Raw genomic sequence first — 24,049 nt, forward strand, 5'->3', positions numbered from 1 at the left:
CAACAGTGCTTTTGCCAACACTGACAAGCTACCATTTCCAAGACTAAACCTCACGAGCCGCCGACACATTCTCAAACTTAGATCATGTCGCATTCGCCTGTTTCCGGTTACGTCCCCACCGCCGTGGTGTCCGATCTTTACGTGACCTCCGTGTCCGACCCTTCGATGCGCATTTACGTTCAGAAGTCCAAGGATAGCGCTTCCAAGCGTTCTGTCGGGGATCATGATCTGCCTGAAGAGGCCCTGCGTAGGGTATCGGAAGAGATGGAGAAAAGCAAGGCTTACTCGCGCCAACAAGGGAAGGTGCCTAGCAAGGAGAAAGCCGAGGGTAGAGAAGGGAAAGGCACCAGTGGGACTGTACTTGTTGATAAGGCAGTGTTCCAAGGTGATCAAGCGTACATTTCATCCTGTTCGTCAGATGACGGTGTCACCACGCCTGCCCGTTCAACGTTCAGCGACGGAGCGAAAGAATCTACAACCACGTCTCCGTTCAGCCGCACGAGCACAGTCGAAGGTATAGCTGCCCAGCTCGAAGTATCTACGCAGAAGAATGGCGCGAAAACGAGCTGCGTCAAACAGGATATGCAACAGGCGGAAATTTTGGCATGCCACGCTGAGCGACTTCGACGCCTGGAGACACATTCGCTGAGCCATCGGATGGCAACGGACGGTGCCAACGTTAATGGTAAGGAGCGAAACATCCTTTTGGAGTTTTCTATGAAGACGATCATTGAGACGCTAGAGGCGACTGTCTCAGGATTGAGCAAAAGGTTCGAAAAGCTTGAGTCAAAGGGGTTTGAGCATCAAATCAAAACGACTCGATCCGACTTAGCAGCCGAAATTGCCTCGCTCAGGAAGAAATTAGCAGCGTTGCAAGCTCCGAACAAAACCCCCAAAGATCAGCATGCGCAGTTGAGTGCGGGAATGAAGAAGGTGGAGAAGGAGACGCGTGATCTGAAGAAGAAGATACACGAGTTCAACAAGAAGGTTACATAGGACAACCAGCGATCGTGTATGTTAGGTTAGGAGAGGAGGAATGCGGTGGGGCCCGCCGACAGATATATAGGAAGGGGAAGCCATAGGGATAACAGGAAGTAATTAGGAAATGTTCACGTATCGTTTCAGTAGTGCTTCGTCCTATGAGTTGAGATTGGTGGTACAAAATGGGTGCTCTTGGGCCATTACTAGTATTTCTCACGGCTCTTCTAGGCCTGTTTCAACACACGCGTTGTGACTGTCCTCTCAGCTCTATCAACGACAACGAAACTCAATTAATTGTATTCAGAGGTCACAATGTCGCATGCACTCACTCGCCGGTAGGTCTCCACCGCAATGGCCTCCGACTTTTACGTGACTTCGGTCTCAAACCCATCCCTACGTATATACGTCGAAGAAACCGGTCGTCCGTCGGACCCCTCCTCCGTCGATACCAACGCTTCATTGAAGGTGGAAGTACTCACGGGGAAGCTACTTGAGTCGGAGAGGAGGCATGGGTTGCAACATGGTCACCCATTTTACTACCACAAGTACAGAATTCAACTATACATTCAGCGAGGAGTCAGATTCACCGTTACTACATCTGTTTGGGAAGATCTGTAGCCGTATGACGCGGATGGACCCTAACCCTAAGATAGCAACGAGGTCTCAATCCTAGGTCTTGGTCCTCCTGTCTGTAGATTAGGTACGTTGGGCGGTTAACGTGAGTGCGCTTGAAGCATCTTCCCACGGCACGTCTGCTTCACCGAACCCGTGGAAGTACGGCGTAGGTATGTTTGCACCCCGGGCCGTCTTGTCAACCTCTGATCAAGTGCAATCGTAGTTGGAAGATTACACCGCTGTGTTGAGCTTACTCAAGGAACATGGAACGCAACCGCATCAACGCAGTTGCGGCGAAGATGAAGTTGAAACAGTAGAAAAAAGAGGATCTGAATGCGGTGCTTCAATCGAGACTGATCAGGAGGACGCTCAGTTTTCTTCTTTCGGGTCTGGTGTAACGACACCTACCCGTTCAGCCGTGAGCGAGGAATCCGGAGACCGATTACAGTTCTGTACTCCAACCCCGTCCTGTGACCACATTAATAGTCCTTCATCAGCCTGAGAGATGCGGTCCATAGTGTGCCAGGTGACTGGGCCCAGGAAAAGGGTCTTTTGAAGGAGTCGTTGGAGTCGCTCCAAACCAAAATGGAGGTCCTTGTGGAGCGATGTGACACTCATTCGAAAACCACGATGTCCAGATCAAGGAAAATAAGAAGTCGTGTCACTTCTTCTCCGTGGCTCTTATGGAATCGGTTCGCGATACTTCTGAACTCGAACACAAGATTGATTGCTTGGAGAAACACCACGTACTCCTGACTCAGCTCAACAACAATGACGACGTGAACGATGGCATGAATGTCATAGCCGGAGAGATCAATGCTTTACTGGAAGTGTTCACGGCTTTTTGCATGACTTTGTGACAGTCCCCAGACACGTTGACGCAGTATGAGAGACGTCTTTCGTCGTTGGAAGGTGAGGTCAACCGTCGTTGTTCATCCTCAGAAAATGCGATCTCGAATGGTGATCGTAAGATTGGTGATTTGAGGAGCGAGCTGAAGAAAGACATTGACGTAGAGTTCAACAAAGCAACTCAATTGGTCACAGCGAAGGACAATGCCAGAGGACAGGAACTGAGTTCGTTGCGTACATCAACGGAGGCCAAATTCATCCAACTGAACAAGATATATAGCGCAGACACTCCTATGATATGCGACATAATCGGCAAACTGGACAAATTGCAAGTCGCGATACGTGCATTGCAGACTTCAAACGAGACGTTGAAGAACGACAAGTTGCATCCCAAACATGAGGGTCCTGTGAAGAAGACACCAGTGAGAGTGGTAAAATGCCCTTCCTCTCTGATGGAGCTCAAACACAACCAGAGCGGAGATTGAGACCGAGGATTACATATACCTTTACTAACCCAATCCATTTACTCAGATCGTTAGTTTAACACATTCCTCTATGTTGACAAGTATCGCTACCAGCCGCAATGCATCAAAACAAATCCGCTCTCTCAAAAGCCTCCCTTCTGCGCCGCTACCCTCTCCGCCTTCCTCCCACTCTGTCCCTTCCCTTTCTTCTTCACTAACAAACTCCTCCTCACTCCACCCCCCTCCACCCTCTCCTCCACAACAACGGCCTTCAAATCCAACTTCTCCGCACCCCTCTCCAATAACACTCTCAACCTTCCCTCCTCTTTCCCGTTCCCGGCTATCTCACTCGTCGGAAACACGATAGCTTTCACATCATGTTTCGTGTCGGAAGCGAAGGAGAGGAGAACGCGGAGGTAGTCGTCGGTGTCCCAGGCTGTGTTTGGTCGGTTGTTGTTGTAGTGTTCGGGGCGGACTGCGCTTGTTGCGGCTTCGGTCCGGGCTTTTGCCAGTGCAGACATCTTCACCTTGCCGTGTTTCGTGAACGGAGTACCGTATCCTACACCCCACACAAACCCAGCATACCGCAACCATTCAAGACGCCTGCGGTCGCGATCCCAACGCCAGAGTCTATGGCGCCTGGATTCCATAGGTTTGCTGCTTTTGCGTCGAAGGGTATCGAATTCGAGTTGTTGTTCATCGACCGGCCGGTCGGAGTCGTACCCCTCCCAATCCTCCGTACGTCGTGCTTCATACGTTGGTTCCCACTCCAATCCCACCACTTCTGCATTATTCAGACAAGTCTCCAGCATATCTCGTAGTCCATTAAAATTGTGTAATGTGTCATTATCGATCAGATTGAATGGGTATGGCAGGGATTGTGACAAGACGAGTGATTGTACCCAGTTTGAGGCTGTCGATCGGAGGTGGGGGTGCGTGAGGTGGAGGGAGTAGATTGATGTTGGATCTGCGTAGTCGAAAATTTTGGAATATATCTCATATGGCAAATTCAAGATCGGAGCGGAACATTGGGGAGGCGGCAAGTGTGTATCTGAGAGATCAACGTCATCGGTCTGAGGCGGTGTTGCAGGAGGAGTCTTGAGACGGAGCTTCTCGGTAGGAAAATCGAGGTCATCGAGGTCGTTGCCGGTTCTTCTGCTCTTCCTACCCATGATTGCCTATAAGTTGGTCTTGATGCAGGTCGTTGTTCTCAAGTTTGCCGACGGCTGTTTCGCGGCCGGCTCTTGAAGGACGGGTAGGTGCAGCTGGAGCTGCGCAATGATGCAATACAAATCGCTGCAGCATCTTTATGTGTTTGTTTGCATGAGAGCCTTTATTCGAGCATATTGTGCTGTTTCGACGCTCTGGCACGCTTCGACTTTGTGTGATCCCCCGATCAGATCTGAATGTATGATAACTCCACATGATCTGACACACAATCCCTGTCCTCATACCGTAGCTGGTCGACAGGAATTTTACATCAAATCATGCGTGGTTCGGTCCTATGAAGACTGTTCTGGGGGCTTACTTACTCGCCGGCGGAGAAGAAAACCGCATGAAGAAATCGCAGTTGGTGAATCCAGATGGAAGACGCGTCCACGGTGGGAACGTTCATTCTTAACCATTTCTCAGACGAACAGAGGGCCAGATTTGGTATCCCGGTCGACTCTCTGACTGCAATGCCGTGTCCCAGGATATCATCAGCTCGAGAGAAACTTCCGAGTAGGGTACCGGGCCTGGTCGTTCCGTACATGTAGTATTGACTCTGTGCGGACTTTACGCCAAGGCTTCTTGCGAAGCAACGTCCGTGGTGATGCCCTGCTGGTTTCGTTGCAGTCGCAGATACTAGGGGATGTGCGGCGTGTATCAGCTGTCAGACAAGTGCCTTAAATGTAGTTTGATGTCTACAGCTTCTCAGCTGCTGATGCGGTCAGACAGGCCTTGCCTCCTCTCGGTTTCGAGCCCGCTGATTCACATCTTGATCCATCGTGCGCGCAACTCCTCCATGAATTCAGTGTCGTGTTTGACGACATGCTCGCAGGCGTCCTGTTGCTCACATCGTCGTTCGCATCGTACTGACGAGCCTGTCCTGACATTTCACCTCCGATTGCAATTGCTCGCCGCATCGGCACCAGAATCTCTCAAAGGGTATCGACTTACGCCGTCATTATGAAGATGAAGATGGGCACAGAGATGGTCTGTCTGCGACACGAAGAAACGTCAACCAGCCTCGCCCATCGGCAAAATGTTACATGAACGATGGTCTCAGCTCATGGCGCATAACCAATTCCAGGTAGTGATGATCGTGGACCGCAATTCTCGCTTCTCGGTGATTGGAATAACATATGCGGTAGCCACCATGTAGCCCTGATGCCAGGCCAAGTAAGCGAGGTGCAATTGCTTGCAAATAAGCGAGGAATGTTGACCGAAATGCAATTCGGCGCTTTCAATTGGTGACTTAGACCAGCCGTCGCAGTCACCTTCAGCAGCTGCACACACCTGAACAGGCATCGAAAACTTCATTGACATGTACATGAACTGTCGCAAATCTTGTACTGACATTTTCATCGACGCACGACATACCCAGCGGCTCGCATTCATTCCCGCCGTCTCGGGTTACGTCCAGAGCCTCCTCACGAGATCCGAAGTAGAGCCCTTTCACATGAAATCTCCTATCGCTGCATGACCCGAATGCTCGGTACGATGTCAATGTACAAATTTTGAGACTGCCGTTGTATATATCCAGCGACCACGATGTCCCCGGGCAAACTGTTCGCATGAATCCCATGGCCACGTGCAGGTGTAACCTAAACGAACCCTGAAGTCATACGATATATCACTTAAGGGATCGCCGGCCTCATCAACATCGCTAACCTCCGAACTCGTCAGGCCGTCCGAGACCCGTCCGATCCCACGGCCCGCTCGTAGCCAAATGTAAAGTCCAATCTCGGAGATACCTTCAGCTCATCTCGCGATCAACTTCCGACGGGAGCGTAAGATGAGCATCTGAATAAGATTATGGAAGATTACATTCTCATCTGATATAGCGGAATGAGATTACCTCGGTTGCGATAGTAATTGCGTGATTCAATTGCAATCTCGGAGCCCCGCACGCTATATGGCCGGGTGCAAATGTCGCCAATGGCTTCGTCGGTTGTACCTTTCATGAGACAAAAGGAAACTGTAAGTGACTGAATGTCGGGTAAACCATCTAGAAATTAGCTGTCATGAACGTCTCCTGGGTTAATCCGAGGTTGAAATGGGATGGGATGAAGAAACAATTGCCAAAGTGATACTTGTTCAATTTCTTAAGCGCTTTCCCTCGTCGCTCCTCCTATAGAGCTAAGCAAATAAACTTCTAGAGGATATATCTGGTCAAAACGGATATCCTTCAAACTGCTGCTCGTCGTCGTCCCTCTTCGTCCTCCTCAAAAGATCCAAAAACATAAGATATAGGTATACGTCCATAGCCATAGCGATAGCAACAAATAAACAATAGCAAATACTGCGTGAACACGAAATCCTCCCGGCCATACGCAAAACCCGCAAGTATGGAACTGACGAAACCCATGTACAGCCCGCTGCTGTGGTTTCCCGTTCGCTGAGATCTGTCCTTACAATTCAAGATTGCTTCCCGTCGTCCCAACCCAAAAATATATGCCGCCCTTTTGTTTCCAACTCCATAATAAATGATGTGCGATGCTCCAAAAATTCTCTTCTCATCTCATCTTGTTTCTCTTCGATGCGGGGTATCGTTGAGATCAGATCTCTACATGACCGAGTACCTCCGGTCGTTGCCGTGGTACTGTCCCTGATGATGCTGCTGCTGGCCATTCCACTGACCACCACGGGGTCCACCCATCTGGTCATGGCCAGGATGGCGTCTCTGCTGGTGACCATACCCATCATCCATATACTCACCACCACCTCCCATCTGCGGCGGCGGCGGCGGAGGCGGTGGTCCCCAACTCCCACTCGAATGATGCCCATGCCCATGTCCCGATTCCTGCGACGAGATGCCATGTTGCCCAATCAACTCTCCACGTTGCTGAACCTCCCTCAACACCTCCCACCCACCCTTCTCATCATCCATAGCCCCCGGCCTCCCCCTCCCCTCCTCAACTTCCCGATCCGCATCCGACATCGGCGGTGGCGTCCCCGACCCCGGCGTAAGTCCCGCATCAACCCTCAACCTCGCCCTCCACCCCTGCCTCCGATTCTGGAACCAAATCTGTACGGTCCGCGGGGACATACACAGCTGTTTCCCGAGCGCGATACGGAGTTCGGTGGAGGGGAAGAATGTCTTTGCGAAGACTTTGTTGAGGACGGAGAGTTGGGTTGTTGTAGCGCGTTTGCGTTTGGGTTTTACGCTTTGGATGGCCGGGGTTGAGGAGGTTGAGATGTGGGGGGATGCAGTGTCGGGGGAGCGAGGGCGGCGGGGAGGGAGGGGGCCTCCGGCGTGGGAGAGGGGCGTGTGGTGCATGGAGTGCGTGCGTTGGGGTGGCATGTCCATGGGTGACTTATTGTGGGAGGAGTAGGGGTTGTACCGATCTTGGTTGTACGTAGGCTGAGGCGGAGGGAAGTAGCTCTGCTGTTGTGTTTGTTGCTGCTGATTCTGGCTCCACGAGCTCGGCGTCGACGATACTGTCGGCTGTGGAGGCGGATATTGCGAAAACGGCGAACTCGTGACTCCCATCGCATTGAGGTTCTGAGCAGGCGGAGGGATCGGCGAAGGTGCCGTCAACGACCTAACACTCGGAAGCGTAATGCGTTGCTGATGCGGCGAGTGCTGATGCTGATTATGATGCTGAGGCTGATGTTGATGTTGAGGTTGGGAAGAGTAGGTGTACGACTGATTCGCGGGCGAGGACATCGAAGTCATACTCCCACCCGGAGGAGGAGGACCTTGTTGAAACGTAGCCGATAACGACGGAAGGGACTGTTGACGATGTTGCATCTGTGCAGTTCCCGTACTGCTCCCACTCATAGTCCCAGTCGTAGTCTCCGGCATACGGGAATACATACTCGACGTCGAACTCGACGATCCAGTTGTCGCGAGGGATGGAGGTGGTAAGACGCCCATGCCGGACCCAGACCCGAGCCCGAGCCCATTGCTGACATTGTCATCGTGTCCTCCGCCGTTCATGTTCAGGTTCATGCCCATGCCCATTCTCATTCCGCCATCGCCGTTACCGAGACTAGAGCCCATGCTGCTTCCCATCCCGAGTCCACCACCACCATGGCTCCTCATGTCATTACCAGAGCCCATCCCACTCATCAACGACATCGCAGCCGAAGACTCCCGCTCGCTCAAATTCAGATGAAGCGGCATCATCCCCGTCCCACTCCCATTCCCATTCCCAGCTCCCGACGGCCCCGTATTCGTCGTGCGAAGACTCGAGGCATACTGCTGCTGCGGCGGCTGCGGCTGCGAAAACCCATGGTGGTTATTGTGCGAGTTATGATTATGATTGAGATGATGTTGATGTTGTTGTAATTGGTGATGACGAAGAAGCGGTTTCGTGTCGTCCATCGGTGGAGAAGGCAATCCGATCGTATGCGGAGTCTTGCTGCGGCTGCTGAAGGAGGAGATTGACGTATTGGAGTTGTGGGAGATTGAGGATACTTCCATACAGCGAAGCGAGAACGATTTGCGATGCGACGGAAGTGTGATTGCTGAGGATCGTGGTCGCTATCCGCGCGGTGTACGTCGGCTGTTTCGGAAAGGGCCAGACGTTCAGGTGTCGATACCGATAGGCCTTCACGATCGACTTTGTTGAACTCACCGCCGGCGGGGGATTGTGGTTGTAAAGTTAAACCTGCTGCCCTTGCGATTGCTATTGGCAATGGAAGAAAGTCGTGGTATTAACCGAGCGAGTTCGTATAGGTTCGAGATTGATATGATATAGAAGAATTCGCGTTGAGGTAATTCCAATGGTGAATTGACAATCTGGTTGGGGGGCGAGGGGAGGTGTCAGTTATATATGGGGTGAGGGTAGCGGCACACTCGTATAAGCTCTGCCGTTTGCGTGTGTGTGTGTGTGTGTGCGCTGTGTGATGTGTACTGATGGCGACGGAACACTCCCAAGCTCAACGAGTAAAATTTAAAGCGGCCAGAGATATTGAGATCTGGTATGAGCGATCACCTGTTGTGGCAAGATCCAATTGACAAGGGTATGGAGGGCTGGGGGGGGCAAGCGTGAGGAGAGAGGCCTGGGTGGTGCGTGTTGCCCTGTAGACCCTTGTCAGTCACTTTATTCCGAATCCTTGCCGGCACGGAAGCGGACCGAGGTTAAATCTGATATAGGCAGGAAGAAACCGAAGCTGAAGATGAAGACGACGACGGCGATTGCAATTGAGATCAGCTCGAGATATATCAACGGGATGAATGCTCCAGCTTCAAGTACTACCTTCCCAGCAACAGCGACACCGAGGCTAATTAACGGTGCGCGTAGTCTCTGCGACTCAAAAAGCAGATCCGCCCTAAAATCCCCCACTAGGAAAAAACCACCGTAACAAAGACAAACGAAAACTAACCTTCGTGGCCTTCGCGTTTCCCAAAAAGTCTCCTAGTTCGCTCCTGCTGTAGCTATGCCTGATAGAAAAGAAACCGAAACCGAAACGTCGGCGAAACCATTTTAGTGTGTGTCCGCCTCGCGATCTGGGGTGCTATTTGCCTCCTCTGCGGTGCTGGTTGGAGGGGGGGTAGGCATCTGGGAGGGTCGCTGTTCTCGCCGCGCCCGAACGATGCGAGTGTCGTACGAGTGTGCAGGACGACGTGGCGAGAGCCGCGCGTTTCATATCACCGATTACCCAACTGACTAGCAGCGTCTTATTATTCAATTGCAATGAGATTGACATCAATTGGAGAACCCTTCATGTTCCGCAACATTCCTTATTTACTTACTTCATGTCTCTCTATGTCCGACATCCTCTGTCTCGCCCGCCCTCAATCTCACGTCATCGCCCACCCCTAACTTCCAGGCAACGAATGACGACCCGAATTTATGCAGCAGCCCTTCGCGCTCCAAGCTCCACGTGCACATGGAACACTGTCCCCTCCCGCACACCGGGCCACACACTCGCAACTTGACCCACACTCACTCATCTCCGGCGCAGATCCGCATCAACGCTAGGAGAATTCTTTAGCGTGTTTCACGCCGTATGCTCCTCAATTGAAGCTCGACAAAGGTAAGGAAATATCAGGCTTAAGAGGTGTGTAACACGCAGACTGCAGGAATTGCGGGATGGGCGTCACGTAATTCTCCGCGCAGGAATTCTCCTCCCTATCTCCTCGATTGATCAGGGACGATATGGGCCGACGTCGGCTGCGGTTGCTTATCTTTCTACCTGCTGGAGAGCGAGATGTATACGTAATCGGGCCGATTGGGTAACCCCGACCTCCTCGCTCTGCACCAATCGCTGGTCGTCAATTCGCTTGCAATTGTGGCCGCTGTCCTCCGAGCTCGACGCGATGACGCACACGCACACGCACAATCAATCAGATCAGACGGATGTTAAGGGATATCAGATACGATCGTCCATTTCCCCTTCCAATCCCGGGCCTCAGTTCTCCGTCCTCCGTCCTCACCGTACACGCGTACACGTCCCCTGCCATGCCCATCGACAACTCACACTTCATTTCGATGTACGAAGGCATATGCCACCCGACACCAGGGAAGAGATTACTTCATTTGCTCACCCCTCTCAGCTGGAACATTAAGGGGCTTCTGCGTTCGTGTGGATCTCCGTCTTAATAATAATGACCAAGCGCCGCCCCGAATTTTTGCATGAATTGTGCGGATGACGCCCCGAGACCCCTTAGGTTAAGCTTCTCCACTCCCACTCCCCTAAGCTCAAGGAAGAGTGTGGGCCGAAGATAAACGGCTCAATGGGGGGACAAAGGAACGTCGAGCACATGCGCGCGCGGTCCAGGTCCCACGAAGACGCAAAGCAAAGCAAGCAGCGCGAGTCGACACTGACCCTGACACCAAGCCCCGAGCGGTCGGCCATGGCCACGGCCACGCAGCGTGAGCAGCCCCGGGTAATTAATACCCACAAAGGGGCATTCTAGAGCGAGATTTATGTACGCAGATCAGGCCATAATATCGGCTCGGGCACCGAACGTGATGGCCATGGAGGGAGGGGGACGGGCGATCGGTTTCTCCCCTTCCTTTGGTAACGTTCGCGATCGGCATCTGACGCGCACTAAGAGGGAGGGGGAGACGAGGGAGGACAAAGGATGGAGGACGTTCGGCAGGGAAGGGTGATCACACATGGCAGAGGGGAAACGAGGAAAGGCGAAGCCGGACGCGACGTGGATGGAAACTGCATGAAGAGTGTGACGCCGTCGCCAGGAGGGGCCGTGAGCTGTTGTGTCATCCCGTGAGCTGTTGTGTCATCATATAGCACGCGATCGATTGGCAGAATGAACAATGAACAACATGAATGAATTGGGTACGTAGGCTGCTGTCATTGGTGTAGCAATTGAAGTAAGGTCATACCAGAAAGCTGGAAATGAGCAGATCAACGCAGACACCGAATGAATGCACCCGGTACCCTCCCATCCGCGGCCGCCTGGTATCTCGAGATCTCATCAAACCTGAATACGAGGAGCCGTAGACATCGATTATGCATCTATTCCATTGGGTTTATCCGCGCCCGTGCCCAAAGCGCCTCGTTAAGCCAAGAACTGCGAGATCTGGGCGTTGTAGCGCAGCCGCCCCCGAAGCATGTGGACTTGTGGACGAGGGTCAGCCCGCGTCCCGAGAACTCGGGTTCTGGATCGAGAGTGTGTCGGAGGTGGGCCAGGAAGGGTGAAGTGGATGGGGGTTCTTGGCAGGTAAATGCGGGTTAAAACAGGACGGGAGTGGACGAATGAGAAGGGTACTTTAAGGACGGGACAGTAGGTCGGGTCAAGGGTGGTTGTTTGGCTGGCTGTATGCTACGTGTCATGCATCATCAGGCTGGGGCTGTAACATCAAAACCAGGGATGGAAATCAGGCAGAGACGGCAGACCCGAAATCCTCACGACAGTAATCCCGGTTCCCCTCAACCGAGCCGCAATTGTCAATTGTAATTGACAGCTCATTCAGCCTAAATGAACAGCTCCTAGGTCTCAAAGTACACAGCCCCCTCAATCCAATAGGCCGATGCATTTTGCAGAAGGCTTCGGAAGACCGAGAATTTCCCCGGTTTGAGGTCGGCTGGAGTTGCTGGATGGGGGAGAAATGTCTGGTGCTTGACTTGCGCAGGTGTGGTCGGTGCGTACGGCCGATGGACGCGTGGGGAAATCCCCCCGGGAACAGGATGCCGAGCGGTGCGACCTGACCTCCACAGCTACCGGTATAGTACCTTCATCAGTGGAGTGGAAGAGAGGGACAAGCAAGATGGACGGAGAAGAATTCAGAAAGGCTGGATATGCAGCAATCGACGAGATCTGCAAATACTACGAAACCCTCCCCGCCCGCAAAGTCGTCTCGGACGTCGAACCCGGCTATCTCGCCTCGCTCCTCCCCACCTCCATGCCCGACAGCGGCGAGGCATGGTCCCAAATCCAATCCGATATCGAGGATAAGATCGTCCCTGGCTTGACGCACTGGCAACACCCGAATTTCCTCGCGTTCTTTCCGGCGAATGCGACGTTCCCCGGGATTTTGGGTGATATGTACTCCACCGCATTCACCTGCGCCGCGTTTAACTGGATCTGTTCTCCCGCCGTGACAGAACTCGAAACTATCGTTCTAGACTGGCTCGCTCGCGCTCTATCTCTCCCCTCCTGCTACCTTTCCGCTGCCCATGGCGGTGGTGTCATTCAAGGCTCGGCATCCGAAGCGCTAGTGACTGTCATGGTCGCGGCACGGGATCGGTATTTAGACAGGTTTGGGGAGGATAGGAGGAAGAAGGCGGAGGCGAGAGGGAGGTTAATGGCCTTTGGGAGTGAGATGACGCATTCGAGTACGTTGAAAGCTGCGTTGATCTGTGGAGTTGAGTATCGGACGATTCCGGTCGAGGAGGGGACGTGGCGGTTACGTGGTGAAGCACTGAAAAAGGCGATAGATGAGGCACGAGAGGAGGGGTGGATCCCCTTCTTTCTGACGGCGACGATTGGGACTACGGCTACGTGCGCCGTCGACGCTGTTGATGCAATCGCAGAGTGGAAACAACAAGAAGGGAACGACGACGTCTGGATCCACGTCGACGCAGCCTACGCCGGCGCAGCCCTCATCCTCCCCGAATATCAACACCTAACCCCACCCCTCGCCCATTTCGACTCCTTTGACATGAACATGCACAAATGGCTCCTCACCCCCTTCGACGCCTCCTGCCTCTTCGTCCGTGAGCGGAAGCATCTGATCGACGCACTCTCTGTAACGCCGAGTTATCTGCGGAACAAGGCGAGTGAAAGTGGACGCGTGATTGATTATCGGGATTGGCAGGTTCCGCTTGGGAGGAGGTTTAGGGGATTGAAGGTGTGGTTCGTGATGAGGACGTATGGGTTGGCAGGATTACGGGAGCATGTTCGGAGGACGATTGAGTTGGGGGAGGGGTTTGCGGCCAATATCAGGACCAGGGATGATTTGTTCGAGATCATCGCACCACCGGCGTACGCACTTACTGTCTTCACAGTCCGCTCACCTGACCCAGAAGTGATGTCCGACAATGAACTAACGAAGAAAGTGTACGAGAGAATTAATTTGGACGGAGAGTTCTTCTTGACGCATTCTGTTGTTGGGGGACAGGATGTCATTAGGGTCGTCGGAGGGAGCCCGCAGTTGAGGAAGGAGCATTTGGATAGGTGTTTTGAGGTTGTGGTCAAGTTCGCTGAGGACGTGAGCAAGGAAGTTACGGAGAACATGCCGAATTAGACGTGGGGAAAATGGGGTGACTGTGTATGATGCTAGAGTATATCATGTATCTTAATCTGTGTATCATGTCTATAGCGTAGCCCTCTCACCTTCAGAACCCTTCTTCAAACACCTCTCAATGAACTCTACAACGCCCTTCCGATACGGCGCCGCACTGGGCACGAAATGCCCGCCCGGATGCTCCATAACCTCCGCACCCTCACACACCTCCACGAGCTTCTGACACCTCTCCGGCACCACAATCGAATCCATTTGTCCAATTACATGTAACGTCGGCGTCTTGATTTTCGGATCGTAATAGTTGTCATATTGTGGATACCCTGCCCGGAATCCAGAGTAGATAATCGCGAATTTTAGGGGTGGGTGCGAGGATTTGAGGAGGGAGCGTTCGAGGGCTGAGGAGAGCATCGCTGCCATTGCGGCACCCTGCGAGAATCCCATCACACCAACGAACGGACCTTCCTCCTCCAATACCTTCGCCAGGAAATCCATACCCTGGTCTAAGCCTTTATATGTCTTCGCCTCCTCATCGTGCGTCCACCACGCCCAATGACCTTCCTCGTCACCTAGGTCGGCTTGCAGTGTCGCGGCGGATGATTCCCGGTCATCGGCGTTCTCGGTGAAGGGTTGGACGCGGTGGGGGGCTGTGGGGAAGGAAAAGGTGAGGGCGAGGGATTTGCGGAGGGTGGTGCGGAGTGCGGAGGTTTTTTTGTGGAGGGTTGCGCCGGACTGGGTGTAGCCATGGAGGCAGAGGAGTTTGCCGGCTGTTTGTGTGGCCATTGCGGATGTGATCGTGAAGCTTTACAGCAAGAGGTGGGTGGTGGAAGTTAGGTTGGGGAAGCGATATGAAGTCGAGGGCGTTGTACCGGGGGCTCGGAGTCCCGGCTACTTGCATGAACAGACAGTTCTGACGGGACAAGTTACGCAGACTGAAGGTTCTATTTCAAGATGTAACTCAAGAGCTTCAATGCTTTTCAATCCTGCCACGTCAATGCCGAGGTTACCGTCCCTGATGCCGGCAGCCAGCTGTCATCATCGTCGCTGCGCACCGATACCGAAGCAACCTTACGAGTACGCTCAGACAGAACACTACACCCTACTTCACAAGTCCTCAATTCACAGTAACAGCATACACTCTTCGCATATCATCAATTTACTGCAGCAATGCCGTCCACGTCATCCATGACGCCCCAGGACAGGGAGAGGATCAAGCGGTCTATCCCGTCGTCGACGAATAAGATTGTCTCCGCCGCTGTTGCTCGATTGTATGTTTCGCATCCTAATCCGAATGCGTGGACGTATACGGGGAAGACCGGAGCGGTTGTGTTGGCGTATGACAAAGTAGGGAAGGTGTTCTTCTTGAAGATGGTCGATATCTCGAATGTACGTCTGCATTCACTCCTGATTCTACAATCCAAGTACGTGTACTAACAGGCCGTACAGGGAAACCGCGGTGTAGTCTGGGACCAAGAACTCTACGACGGCTTTCAATACTTCCAAGACCGTACTTTCTTCCACTCCTTCGAACTCGAACGCTTCATGGCCGGACTCTCCTTCACCTCCGACTCAGACGCAGCGGTCTTCTTCCGCAAAGTTAACGAACGCGAGAAATCCGCCGAATCGACATCTAACCGTCTCTCTCTCCTTCCATCCTCATCATCGCCCTCCAGCAGTCCGAGTAAGGCGAATAAGAGGAAGAGTATGAAGGTAGACAAGAGCATGATCGGCGCACCGGCGGAATTTAAGCATATGTCGCATATCGGATGGACGCCAGATCAAGGATTCCAGGCTACGGGAATTGACCCAAGTTGGCAGGCTTTGGTGGATGCTATGGCGAAGCAAGGAATCAGTCGGGATATCATTGAGGAGAACAAGGACTTCGTGGCAGATTTCGTTGCGCAGGCGGGAGGTGTGGATGCTGTCATCGCGGCTGGGAATGCAGCGGAGGCATCAGCTGCACCACCACCACCGCCGCCGAGTGCACCGCCGACTTTCACGACGAACAGGATTAGGGCTCCACCACCGCCGCCGCCGTCTGCTCCGCCTGCTGCAGGAGGAAGGAGTACACCGCCGGCTCCACCACAAAGTCGAAAAGCACCTCCGCCACCGCCTTCGAGACGTGCCGTACCAGCACCAGCGTCATCCCATCTCGCACCTGTCAACGACGCGCCACCCATCCCGGCGAAGATCCCACTAGATGAAGGACCATCGACACGATTCAACGTACCACCACCCTTCATGAAACCGACTGCGTCGGCACCATCAGCCGTCCCACCCCCACCACCAACACGCAGTGGACCAGCATTGCCGGGCAGAGGAGGAGCGGGCGGACCCCCACCACCCCCACCACCGAGGAACGCTGGAGGTCCTCCGCCGCCGCCGCCCGCGAGACGTGCAGTTCCTGCCCCCCCGATGGGAGGGTACAATGCTCCTCCGCCTCCTCCTCCTCCGCCGTTATTCGGAGGAGCACCCTCCGCTCCAATTCCACCTCCACCTCCACCAATGCCTTCTATGTGCGGAGGGGGTGCACCACCTCCTCCACCACCGCCCCCTCCACCCCCAATGGGAGGTTCTTCCGCACCCCCTGCCCCACCTCCGCCGCCTAGAATGGACGGCGGTGCACCCGCGGCTCCAGCAGCTCCAGTCCCAGCCGCCGTCGCAGCCCCAGTCCGTGTGAACCTCATGGCTTCTATCCGTGGTGCAGGCGGTATCGGCGCCCTCAAGAAGGTTGATCCGACGGAGCAGAAGATTAGTAGTGGGTTACCGACTGAGGGGGGAGGAGGAGGAGGGAGTAAGGCGCCTCCTGTGGGGGCAGCGGCGGCGGGAGCGGGAGGGATGGCGGGGGCGTTGGCAGCTGCGTTGTCGGCTAGGAAGGCGAAGGTTGCGCATGATAGTGATGAGGAGGAGGATGAGGATTGGTGAGTTGGCTGTTCGGAAGCCACGCCAGCGCAAGTGAAGGGCAATCTGGCGAAGCTATAGCAGGGAAATATGCGTAAGGAGTAAAAGTCAATAGGATCTACATTTTAAATTATTATCGCGAGAGTCTGGGAGATGCTTGTTGTCAGGGTCCTTTCGTGGTGACGTCACGCATATCGCAATCGAAATCGATAACAAGCAAGCAACAACAACAACATCGACAAAGAAAACACATCGCCCAACAAACTCCATTCACTCATCGATACCCACAAGAACATGTCTGGATCAGGGTGCGTTTCGGGCTCTTCACCTGTCATATATACACTGGCTGACCGAATCACACAGTACCTCCTCCGCCGGCGACGCCAAAGGTCTCCACTACGACGCCGCAGCCGGTCCCGACACCATCATTTCTCAAGAGCAGAAGGGTGGTCCATCCATTACTCAGCACCATCCAAGCGGGGTGTTGGGGTCTTCGCCTGAGGGGTCTAAGAAGTGGGCGCATACGGCTGCTGCACCGGGTCCGGTACAGTTGAGTGGTGAGGGGCTGGAGAAGCCAAAGGGCAGTGAGGAATTGAAGGCTAGGGCTGCTGAGTTGAATAAGTGATTAGTAGCAGGAGGGTATGCCTAGGTGTACGATAGTTGGAAGTATAAACAAAGGTTCGCATTGATTCACGTCAACACTTGCTTGTGTTCATCTTGTTCTTGATCTATCTGCAGTTGTAACGTTGTCGACGATGGGTATGGAGTAACTAACCACTCAGTGATACAGGTTGCAATTACTTGAAACTACCCAACGAACCGCTATCGTATCCGGTCACTCTCAGTTTTCCCGATACATGCATTCCCCTACCCGTGCGGCGAATTTCCCACGGTCCGTCATATATCGCAATTAACTCAGATGCCGTCAGTCGAACTTCATGTGTGTTCCCTTCGCCTTGTTCACAACCAGCTGCTGCACCTCACCCACAGACTCAACCGCCCTACTCCTGTCTTGATCCCCAGCCTTCCTCTTCCTCTTCCCCTTCGTCTTCGCATCCTCCAGCATCTCCCAATATATCCGTTCCCGTTCACCTTCGAGCACATTTCCCACGACATACTTCCTTTCCGAATTCTCGCCGACCGAAGTTCCTTTACAGTCGTCTTTTGCTCTCATTACGCGATGTTGGAAGGTTAGTGCTCGAGCGAGGAGTATTGCTTCGGCGGGGGTAGAGAGACGGACGTAGGCTGTGTCTGAGGGTTTGGTGTAGTCGACGTATTGGACGTGAACTAGATTTGTATCTGTGGCGTCTTCGATTGGTGCTCCGTCATATTCGAGTTGGGCAGAAGGGTTCTTGTCGAAGTATTGCTGCCGATTGGCGACTTGAGCGAGGAATGATTGAATGGTAGGTTTGTTGGTCTCCTCATGCAGATGTGAGAGGTGTAAGATTAAGCCCTTCTCGTACGGCGTCGGTGTCGATGTTGATGCTGGTCTTGACTTTGGTGGTAGGGAGGGCAAAGGTGGTGGTGTTAGACGTCCGACCTCTCTTGGTGGAGTTAGGCGTCCTTCTTCTCGTCTCCGAGGTTCTGGAGATACGCGTCTACGTCGGCGAAGAGCATCGTAATCCGATTGAATGAGTCGTTGATATTCTACATCACGACGATCGTGTTCGGCTCTGTCATCTCAGTTAGTTCAACGTTCGCGAAGCATGTGATGAACGTGAGAACATACTTCGTCAGAACCATCCATGTCATCGGCATCTTGATATTCTTCACAGTACTCTCGTCCACGATTGATGATAGCAGTACAAGCGCGTATCCTCGTCCTAGACCAAAGACACGCTGTATCGGCAGACACGGATCCTCCGCGCTCATCTCCTTCCGTAGTGCGACAGCGACGTCTAGGGCATCGTCCGTAAGCTTCGCTGGAACTGGCTCGACGTAGATAGTCATCTCGTCATCTGTCCCAATCAGTGGGTTGAATGGCAACTCTCGTTGGCGTACATGATATCCGTCAGCCGACAACTGTTATGAGCGCATGTCAGTCCAATCCATTCAAGCAGCAGGACACTCCACAGACCAACCTCGATTAATGCTGATGGTATTGTTCGCAATGCAGTGGCTAATGCTATCTGTGATGGTGAAGGTCGTAGGTTGCTGATTGACCGATGTGAGATGATGTGCGACAGGTGGATCCAGCCGGATGATCCGTCGATGGATTTGGCGGCGAAGCGGACACTTGAAGACGGAGCGAAAAGCATCTCTAATGCCACGATGTGTTTCCATGCCAGGTCTTCTTCGGAGTAATTTGGACCCTTTTTGGGCTGTTGCACAGGGCCAGTAGGAGCTCTTGGAGGGTGTTTCGAGGAGGTATCGGCAGGGTTAGAAGACTCGGGCTGCGCAGCTACTGAGCCTGTGGAAATGGGCTGTAAAGCCCTTGGAGGTAGTTCTGCCGGCACAGCATGGGGTAACTTTCGCTTCACTGTTCTGGGAACGAACATCGTGCACAGGTGATTTTTGATGACATTGACGTCTTTCGAGACAAGTGAACTGTAACGTAGACACATCCATGCAATGATGGGCGATACGCAAGTAAAAGCGAGCCCGAATTCTCCCAGAATTATCTTGAATATTCCCGTCCTGCCACTTATGTACATTGTATATCACTTCTTAGGCGTCTCTGCAGCGTACCTCGACCCTCGACCGACGGTGCGATCACGTCTCTACGTACATACCTAAACAACGCAATCAATTCGCAAAATGTCTGCTCACGACAACGAGGATCTTATCGACTACGAAGAGGAGGAGGATGTTCAGCTCCAGGAGACCGCGGCCGCCGATGCCGCTGCTCCTGCTGACGGCGCGAACGGTGATCAGAAGGATGACAAGAAGGGATCCTACGTTGGTATCCACTCGACCGGTTTCAGAGATTTCTTGTTGAAGCCCGAGCTTCTTCGCGCAATCACCGACTGTGGTTTTGAGCACCCTTCCGAGGTTCAGCAAGGTTCGCCATTCCATCCCTACGACGTCGACGCCGCGGCGCACGTTTTATCCTGATTCCATTGAACATTCAACTGACCGGCGGGTTTATAACTTCTTCAGCCACGATCCCGCAAGCTATTCTCGGTCTCGATGTCCTTGTCCAGGCGAAGTCTGGTATGGGTAAAACCGCCGTTTTCGTCCTTTCCACTCTTCAGCAGATCGACCCTGTTGACGGTGACGTGGGCGTCGTTGTCATGTGCCACACCCGTGAGCTCGCCTACCAGATCCGAAATGAGTACGCGCGTTTTTCCAAGTACATGCCTAATGTCCGCACCCACGTCGTTTTCGGTGGAACCGACGCCAAGGTCGATTCCGAGATCTTCAAAAGCAAGGAGAAGTGCCCTCACATCGTCGTCGCGACCCCTGGGCGTTTGAACGCGTACGTTAGGGACAAGGTTGTAAGATTGGGTGCTGTCAAGCACTTCGTTCTTGATGAGTGTGACAAGATGCTGGATGCTGTTGGTAAGAAATAGCCCGATAAACCGCAAATGGCAGTGGTGTTAACTCATATTTACAGACATGAGAAGAGATATTCAGGAGATCTTCCGTGCCTGCCCTCACGGCAAGCAGGTTATGATGTTCTCCGCCACTCTCTCCCAGGAGGTCCGCCCTATCTGCAAGAAGTTCATGCAGAACGTACGTCTTTCAATGCCTCGATTCCCCTATTCTTATTTCTAACACGTTCTGTAGCCTCTCGAGATCTTCGTTGACGATGAGACCAAGCTTACCCTTCATGGTCTGCAACAATACTACGTTAAGCTCCAGGAGAACGAGAAGAACCGCAAGCTTAACGACCTCCTCGACTCCCTCGAGTTCAACCAGGTTGTCATCTTCGTAAAGTCCGTCCACCGCGCGAACGAGCTCAACCGCCTCCTCAACGAGTGTAACTTCCCCTCCGTTCAGATCCACGGATCCCTCCCTCAGCCGGAGCGTATTAGGCGCTACAAGGAGTTCAAGGACTTCGAGAAGCGTATCCTCGTCGCCACCGACATCTTCGGTCGTGGTATCGATATCGAGCGTGTAAACATCGTCGTCAACTACGACATGCCCGACTCACCCGACTCCTACTTGCACCGCGTCGGTCGTGCTGGTCGTTTCGGTACCACTGGTCTTGCGATCACCTTTGCGAGCAGTGGCGAGGATGCTGAGGTCATGGACAAGATTCAGGAGAGGTTTGAGGTTAACATTGAGGAGATGCCTGAGGAGATTGACCAGTCTACCTACATGAACGCTTAAGTTGGGTAGTATGGTAGCGTGGGTGTGATCTTATGAAGGAGGAGTAAGATAGGATTTCTTCGTTTTGCCTTGATATGTAGTGTTATGAGTCACAAAAGGGAAGAGATAATATTCAAATGGATGTTATGTCAAAATTGAATACACTCCATATATGCCCATTTGATAAGTTGCTCGGCAATTGCAAGTGCGGTGTTCCCACGCCCCCGTAGCTGTGTCCCACAATGAGAAAGGTCCTGTTAGAGCATTGTATGCTGAGCTTGGATCTGAGTATAGGCTGTTCACGGTCAATCGGAATGTACTGGTCCTGCCGACAGAGCTCGCGTCTCAGGCCGGACCCGGTGAGGTACCTAGCGGAGAAACCAGGAAGGATGAGCAAAACCGGAGTCTGCTCAACAGCAACGGGGTTTTTATCCAACACAAAGGAGCTGAATGAGGTTTATTTTGCATTAAGAGGCAATATCTTTTGTGAGACTCATCTTCTGTACAAGCTGCTTGCAGGACCTTTCCGCGTTTAAGATGCCTAAAACATTTGCATGTGAGATCAAACAGAATCACAGCACAAGGAGAGACTGGGAACATATTGTGCACTGAAGTGTTTGACGCAGACTGCTTCTCGTTCCATTGCAGGTGCTGAAGCGGCCGATAATGACAATCGGCATGCGTACGAAAGCCATGTACCGAGCAAGGAAGATGTCAGTCGAGGACAGATGAACGTACGAACGACATGATGTCAGTAAGGTAGGGTACACATTTCCACGGCAACCGACTTAGGTGCAGACGCTGACACCAGCATGGTAACCGTGATTGCGTAGTCACCTGAACCTACCCTGAAGTTGCCAGACTAGCGGAGCCCACCAAACCTGAGAAAAACGTGGATGACCTGAGCATACCAGCTATATCTTGACATGACTGGTGGTTTTCGCTCGCTGTTTCCCTGGGCGGATAGTCAGTCTATGAGTGCTGCACTGCACCACCGAACGGCAAGCCTCTACGGCTGTTAAAGCGAAAAGCCCAATAACTTGGCTGGTCGGCACCAATGAATTGACAGACGACAACAGCAACGCATGTGAATGGACTCCATGTTCTGGTACCGCGAATAAATAACTATGTGCGGGCATGATAGCTACCGCGTATGCTTGAAAAGGATGTCAAGGGGACGCAACGGCTGTAGATCGACAGATGACAGGAATATAGTGTCAGTGTCCCGAAGGGTTGCTGGGACTGTAGCAGGTGCTCTCGAGGGCTTCTGATCTCGTCATAAGTTTTTGACAAGACGTTTACGACCATGTTGACATCACGGACGGAACAAGAAAAGAAAGCGATGGGCGACGGTTCCAAACTGGGATAGACTGATGTGAGCATCATGCGGCATCGATACTGGCGTATGCACCGTTTGTTTCGCGATTGAAGTGTCGGAACATTGACGGGAGGTTTCGTCCATGGACGTTCAAAGGTCTGTAGTACGTCATGAGTGATAAGACACGACAGAATCTTTTGACAGCGAACCTCACCTCAACCGAGAGCATCTCATTACGAGTAGCAATCAGCAGTCAGCGACAGCGCTTTGTGTCCATTTCGCGCACCTTCGACCCGTCGTCTATCGTGCAGCGCATTCATTTTCGACCCACCAAACCTAACGTTTCATGGCGATCGTACGCTCGACATACCATATTCTTGCTTGAACTCAGCAGGGCATGTCTGATCTCGTCGTCTCTATTTCTCGGTTGTTGTGGTGCTGAAGCTGGAGGCCGACCTCTTCGCCACCGTGTGCAGCTTGCGCACGGACATGCGGATAGCCGCTTTCCCGCCCTCCGTTACTCCAGGAGTACCATCTTAGATACTCCTATCCGCTATGTTTTCAATTGACCCTTCAGACTTCTTTTGTCACCGGGTGGTCTGGAGAGACGTCTATGAAAGTCCGTGGGAAAATCTTTTGGAGGCCGCGACTGATACCAATTTGGATGGTGAACGGGACCAAACCCTAGTCACGAGCAACGTAAGGAGTTAGGGATGCTTCACATCTACACAGCCCCAATCACACATGTCGAAATCACGCCAGAACGGGAGCCAAATCTTCCTCAACCTTATCGCCCCAAAGCCGCGACAAAGCACGTCACGACCCAGTCACCCCTCCTCACAAAACATGCTCACACGTGGACCGAACTTCTGAGCAAGCGCAACCGCCGCCGAACAACCTTGACTCCTACGCTCTCTCATCGATAGGCCACTAGTGCGCCAGCAGAGCTCGAGCTCCGCAACGTTAACAACATAGCCCCGGTGACAAGAGGAATGACGAAGAGACCAACGAACTTGGGTTCACGTCGATCTTTACTCACAATCCAGATCGTCAACTAAACGAAACGGACAAAAGAAAGTGCACTTGGCTATGTACACACAGCTACGTTTACGATCGCCGATGACCACGGCCCAGGTCATGGGGGAGAGGTTTAGTTAGTGGAGCTGCCAAGAGTTTATCTCCGCTCCGATCTGACAAATCGACGGCCCGCCCCGTCTGTTTCTCGCCAAGATCATCTACCCGCGTTCACATCTAAGCTTAGATCGATAGCAAACCCTTAACCCTCTCCCCCACGCCCAATCTCCCCCACCCAATAATACTTGCGTACACCCCGATGAACAAACGAACGAACCAGCACCCGCCAGCTCATCCCCCACCAAAAGTCTAGAACGACTGCCCACCACAATCACGACGTTCCCAGGTCAAAGAAGCAAGCTTAAGCTGTGCGCACGCGCGTGTATGTAGAGTACTAGCTCGCCAAATTTCGCCTTCGTTCGATGCATGAATTTGTGGCTCTGAGAGGACTGCGCCTCGTTTTTACGCCAGACGGTACACACCCTTAAACTCGTTCCGGCGGCCGAAGAAGAGGACCTAGCTGAGGACAAGAATTGTTAATTGGAGGTGTAGCTATAGGGGCGTGCCAAGATGAACGGGATAGGAGAGCGTTGTCCCGTTGTCAGCTGCCAGCCGTCACGTTCCCGCCCAGTCGCACTTCGAATCTCACCGCGGCCACTCTCAAACACCAGGGCCAATTGCCAAATGATCGCCCCCCCGGCCCGTCGGAAGGTATCCATCCCGTGCCC

General features: G+C 53.0%; 9 protein-coding genes across 9 annotated transcripts; 4 read left to right on the forward strand and 5 right to left on the reverse strand.

Moving 5' to 3' along the window:
* Positions 1-84: 84 nt before the first annotated feature.
* On the forward strand, positions 85-996 carry SAICODRAFT_22577 (uncharacterized protein; the record flags this gene model as incomplete). Its single annotated transcript, XM_019166601.1, has 1 exon — positions 85-996. One exon carries the CDS (start codon positions 85-87, stop codon positions 994-996), a length of 912 nt encoding a protein of 303 aa, XP_019027283.1.
* A 2,056-nt stretch (positions 997-3,052) lies between these two features.
* On the reverse strand, positions 3,053-4,081 carry SAICODRAFT_22579 (uncharacterized protein; the record flags this gene model as incomplete). The annotated part of the gene is made up of 1 exon (XM_019166602.1): positions 3,053-4,081. The coding sequence occupies one exon, from the start codon at positions 4,079-4,081 to the stop codon at positions 3,053-3,055; it is 1,029 nt and encodes a 342-aa protein (XP_019027284.1).
* A 2,575-nt stretch (positions 4,082-6,656) lies between these two features.
* Positions 6,657-7,070, reverse strand: SAICODRAFT_28420 (uncharacterized protein). The gene has a single exon (XM_019167149.1). It carries the CDS (start codon positions 7,000-7,002, stop codon positions 6,679-6,681), a length of 324 nt encoding a protein of 107 aa, XP_019027285.1. The 5' UTR covers positions 7,003-7,070; the 3' UTR covers positions 6,657-6,678.
* Positions 7,071-7,095: 25 nt separating this feature from the next.
* SAICODRAFT_42467 (OTP-paired class homeobox protein) lies at positions 7,096-7,275 on the reverse strand (the record flags this gene model as incomplete). Its single annotated transcript, XM_019168700.1, has 1 exon — positions 7,096-7,275. A coding segment is annotated over one exon (180 nt), but the record flags the coding sequence as incomplete, so codon positions are not given.
* A 5,023-nt stretch (positions 7,276-12,298) lies between these two features.
* Positions 12,299-13,777, forward strand: SAICODRAFT_4368 (PLP-dependent transferase; the record flags this gene model as incomplete). Its single annotated transcript, XM_019168747.1, has 1 exon — positions 12,299-13,777. One exon carries the CDS (start codon positions 12,299-12,301, stop codon positions 13,775-13,777), a length of 1,479 nt encoding a protein of 492 aa, XP_019027287.1.
* Positions 13,733-14,577, reverse strand: SAICODRAFT_28422 (FSH1-domain-containing protein). Its single transcript, XM_019167150.1, has one exon. The coding sequence runs from the start codon at positions 14,555-14,557 to the stop codon at positions 13,847-13,849; it is 711 nt and encodes a 236-aa protein (XP_019027288.1). The 5' UTR covers positions 14,558-14,577; the 3' UTR covers positions 13,733-13,846.
* Positions 14,578-14,941: 364 nt separating this feature from the next.
* SAICODRAFT_4370 (WH1-domain-containing protein) lies at positions 14,942-16,699 on the forward strand (the record flags this gene model as incomplete). The annotated part of the gene is made up of 2 exons (XM_019168748.1): positions 14,942-15,160; positions 15,221-16,699. 2 exons carry the CDS (start codon positions 14,942-14,944, stop codon positions 16,697-16,699), a joined length of 1,698 nt encoding a protein of 565 aa, XP_019027289.1.
* Positions 16,700-17,452: 753 nt separating this feature from the next.
* Positions 17,453-19,194, reverse strand: SAICODRAFT_68555 (uncharacterized protein). The gene is made up of 3 exons (XM_019170401.1): positions 18,757-19,194; positions 18,405-18,697; positions 17,453-18,348 (listed from the first exon to the last, which is right to left on the reverse strand). Exons 1-3 carry the CDS (start codon positions 19,171-19,173, stop codon positions 17,601-17,603), a joined length of 1,458 nt encoding a protein of 485 aa, XP_019027290.1. The 5' UTR covers positions 19,174-19,194; the 3' UTR covers positions 17,453-17,600.
* A 558-nt stretch (positions 19,195-19,752) lies between these two features.
* SAICODRAFT_103047 (P-loop containing nucleoside triphosphate hydrolase protein) lies at positions 19,753-21,061 on the forward strand. Its single transcript, XM_019165212.1, has 3 exons — positions 19,753-20,172; positions 20,232-20,350; positions 20,405-21,061. The coding sequence occupies exons 2-3, from the start codon at positions 20,234-20,236 to the stop codon at positions 20,948-20,950; spliced, it is 663 nt and encodes a 220-aa protein (XP_019027291.1). The 5' UTR covers positions 19,753-20,172; positions 20,232-20,233; the 3' UTR covers positions 20,951-21,061.
* Positions 21,062-24,049: the final 2,988 nt, after the last annotated feature.

Source organism: Saitoella complicata (assembly GCF_001661265.1).
Source record: "Saitoella complicata NRRL Y-17804 unplaced genomic scaffold SAICOscaffold_1, whole genome shotgun sequence".
NCBI lineage: Eukaryota > Fungi > Ascomycota > Saitoellomycetes > Saitoellales > Saitoellaceae > Saitoella > Saitoella complicata.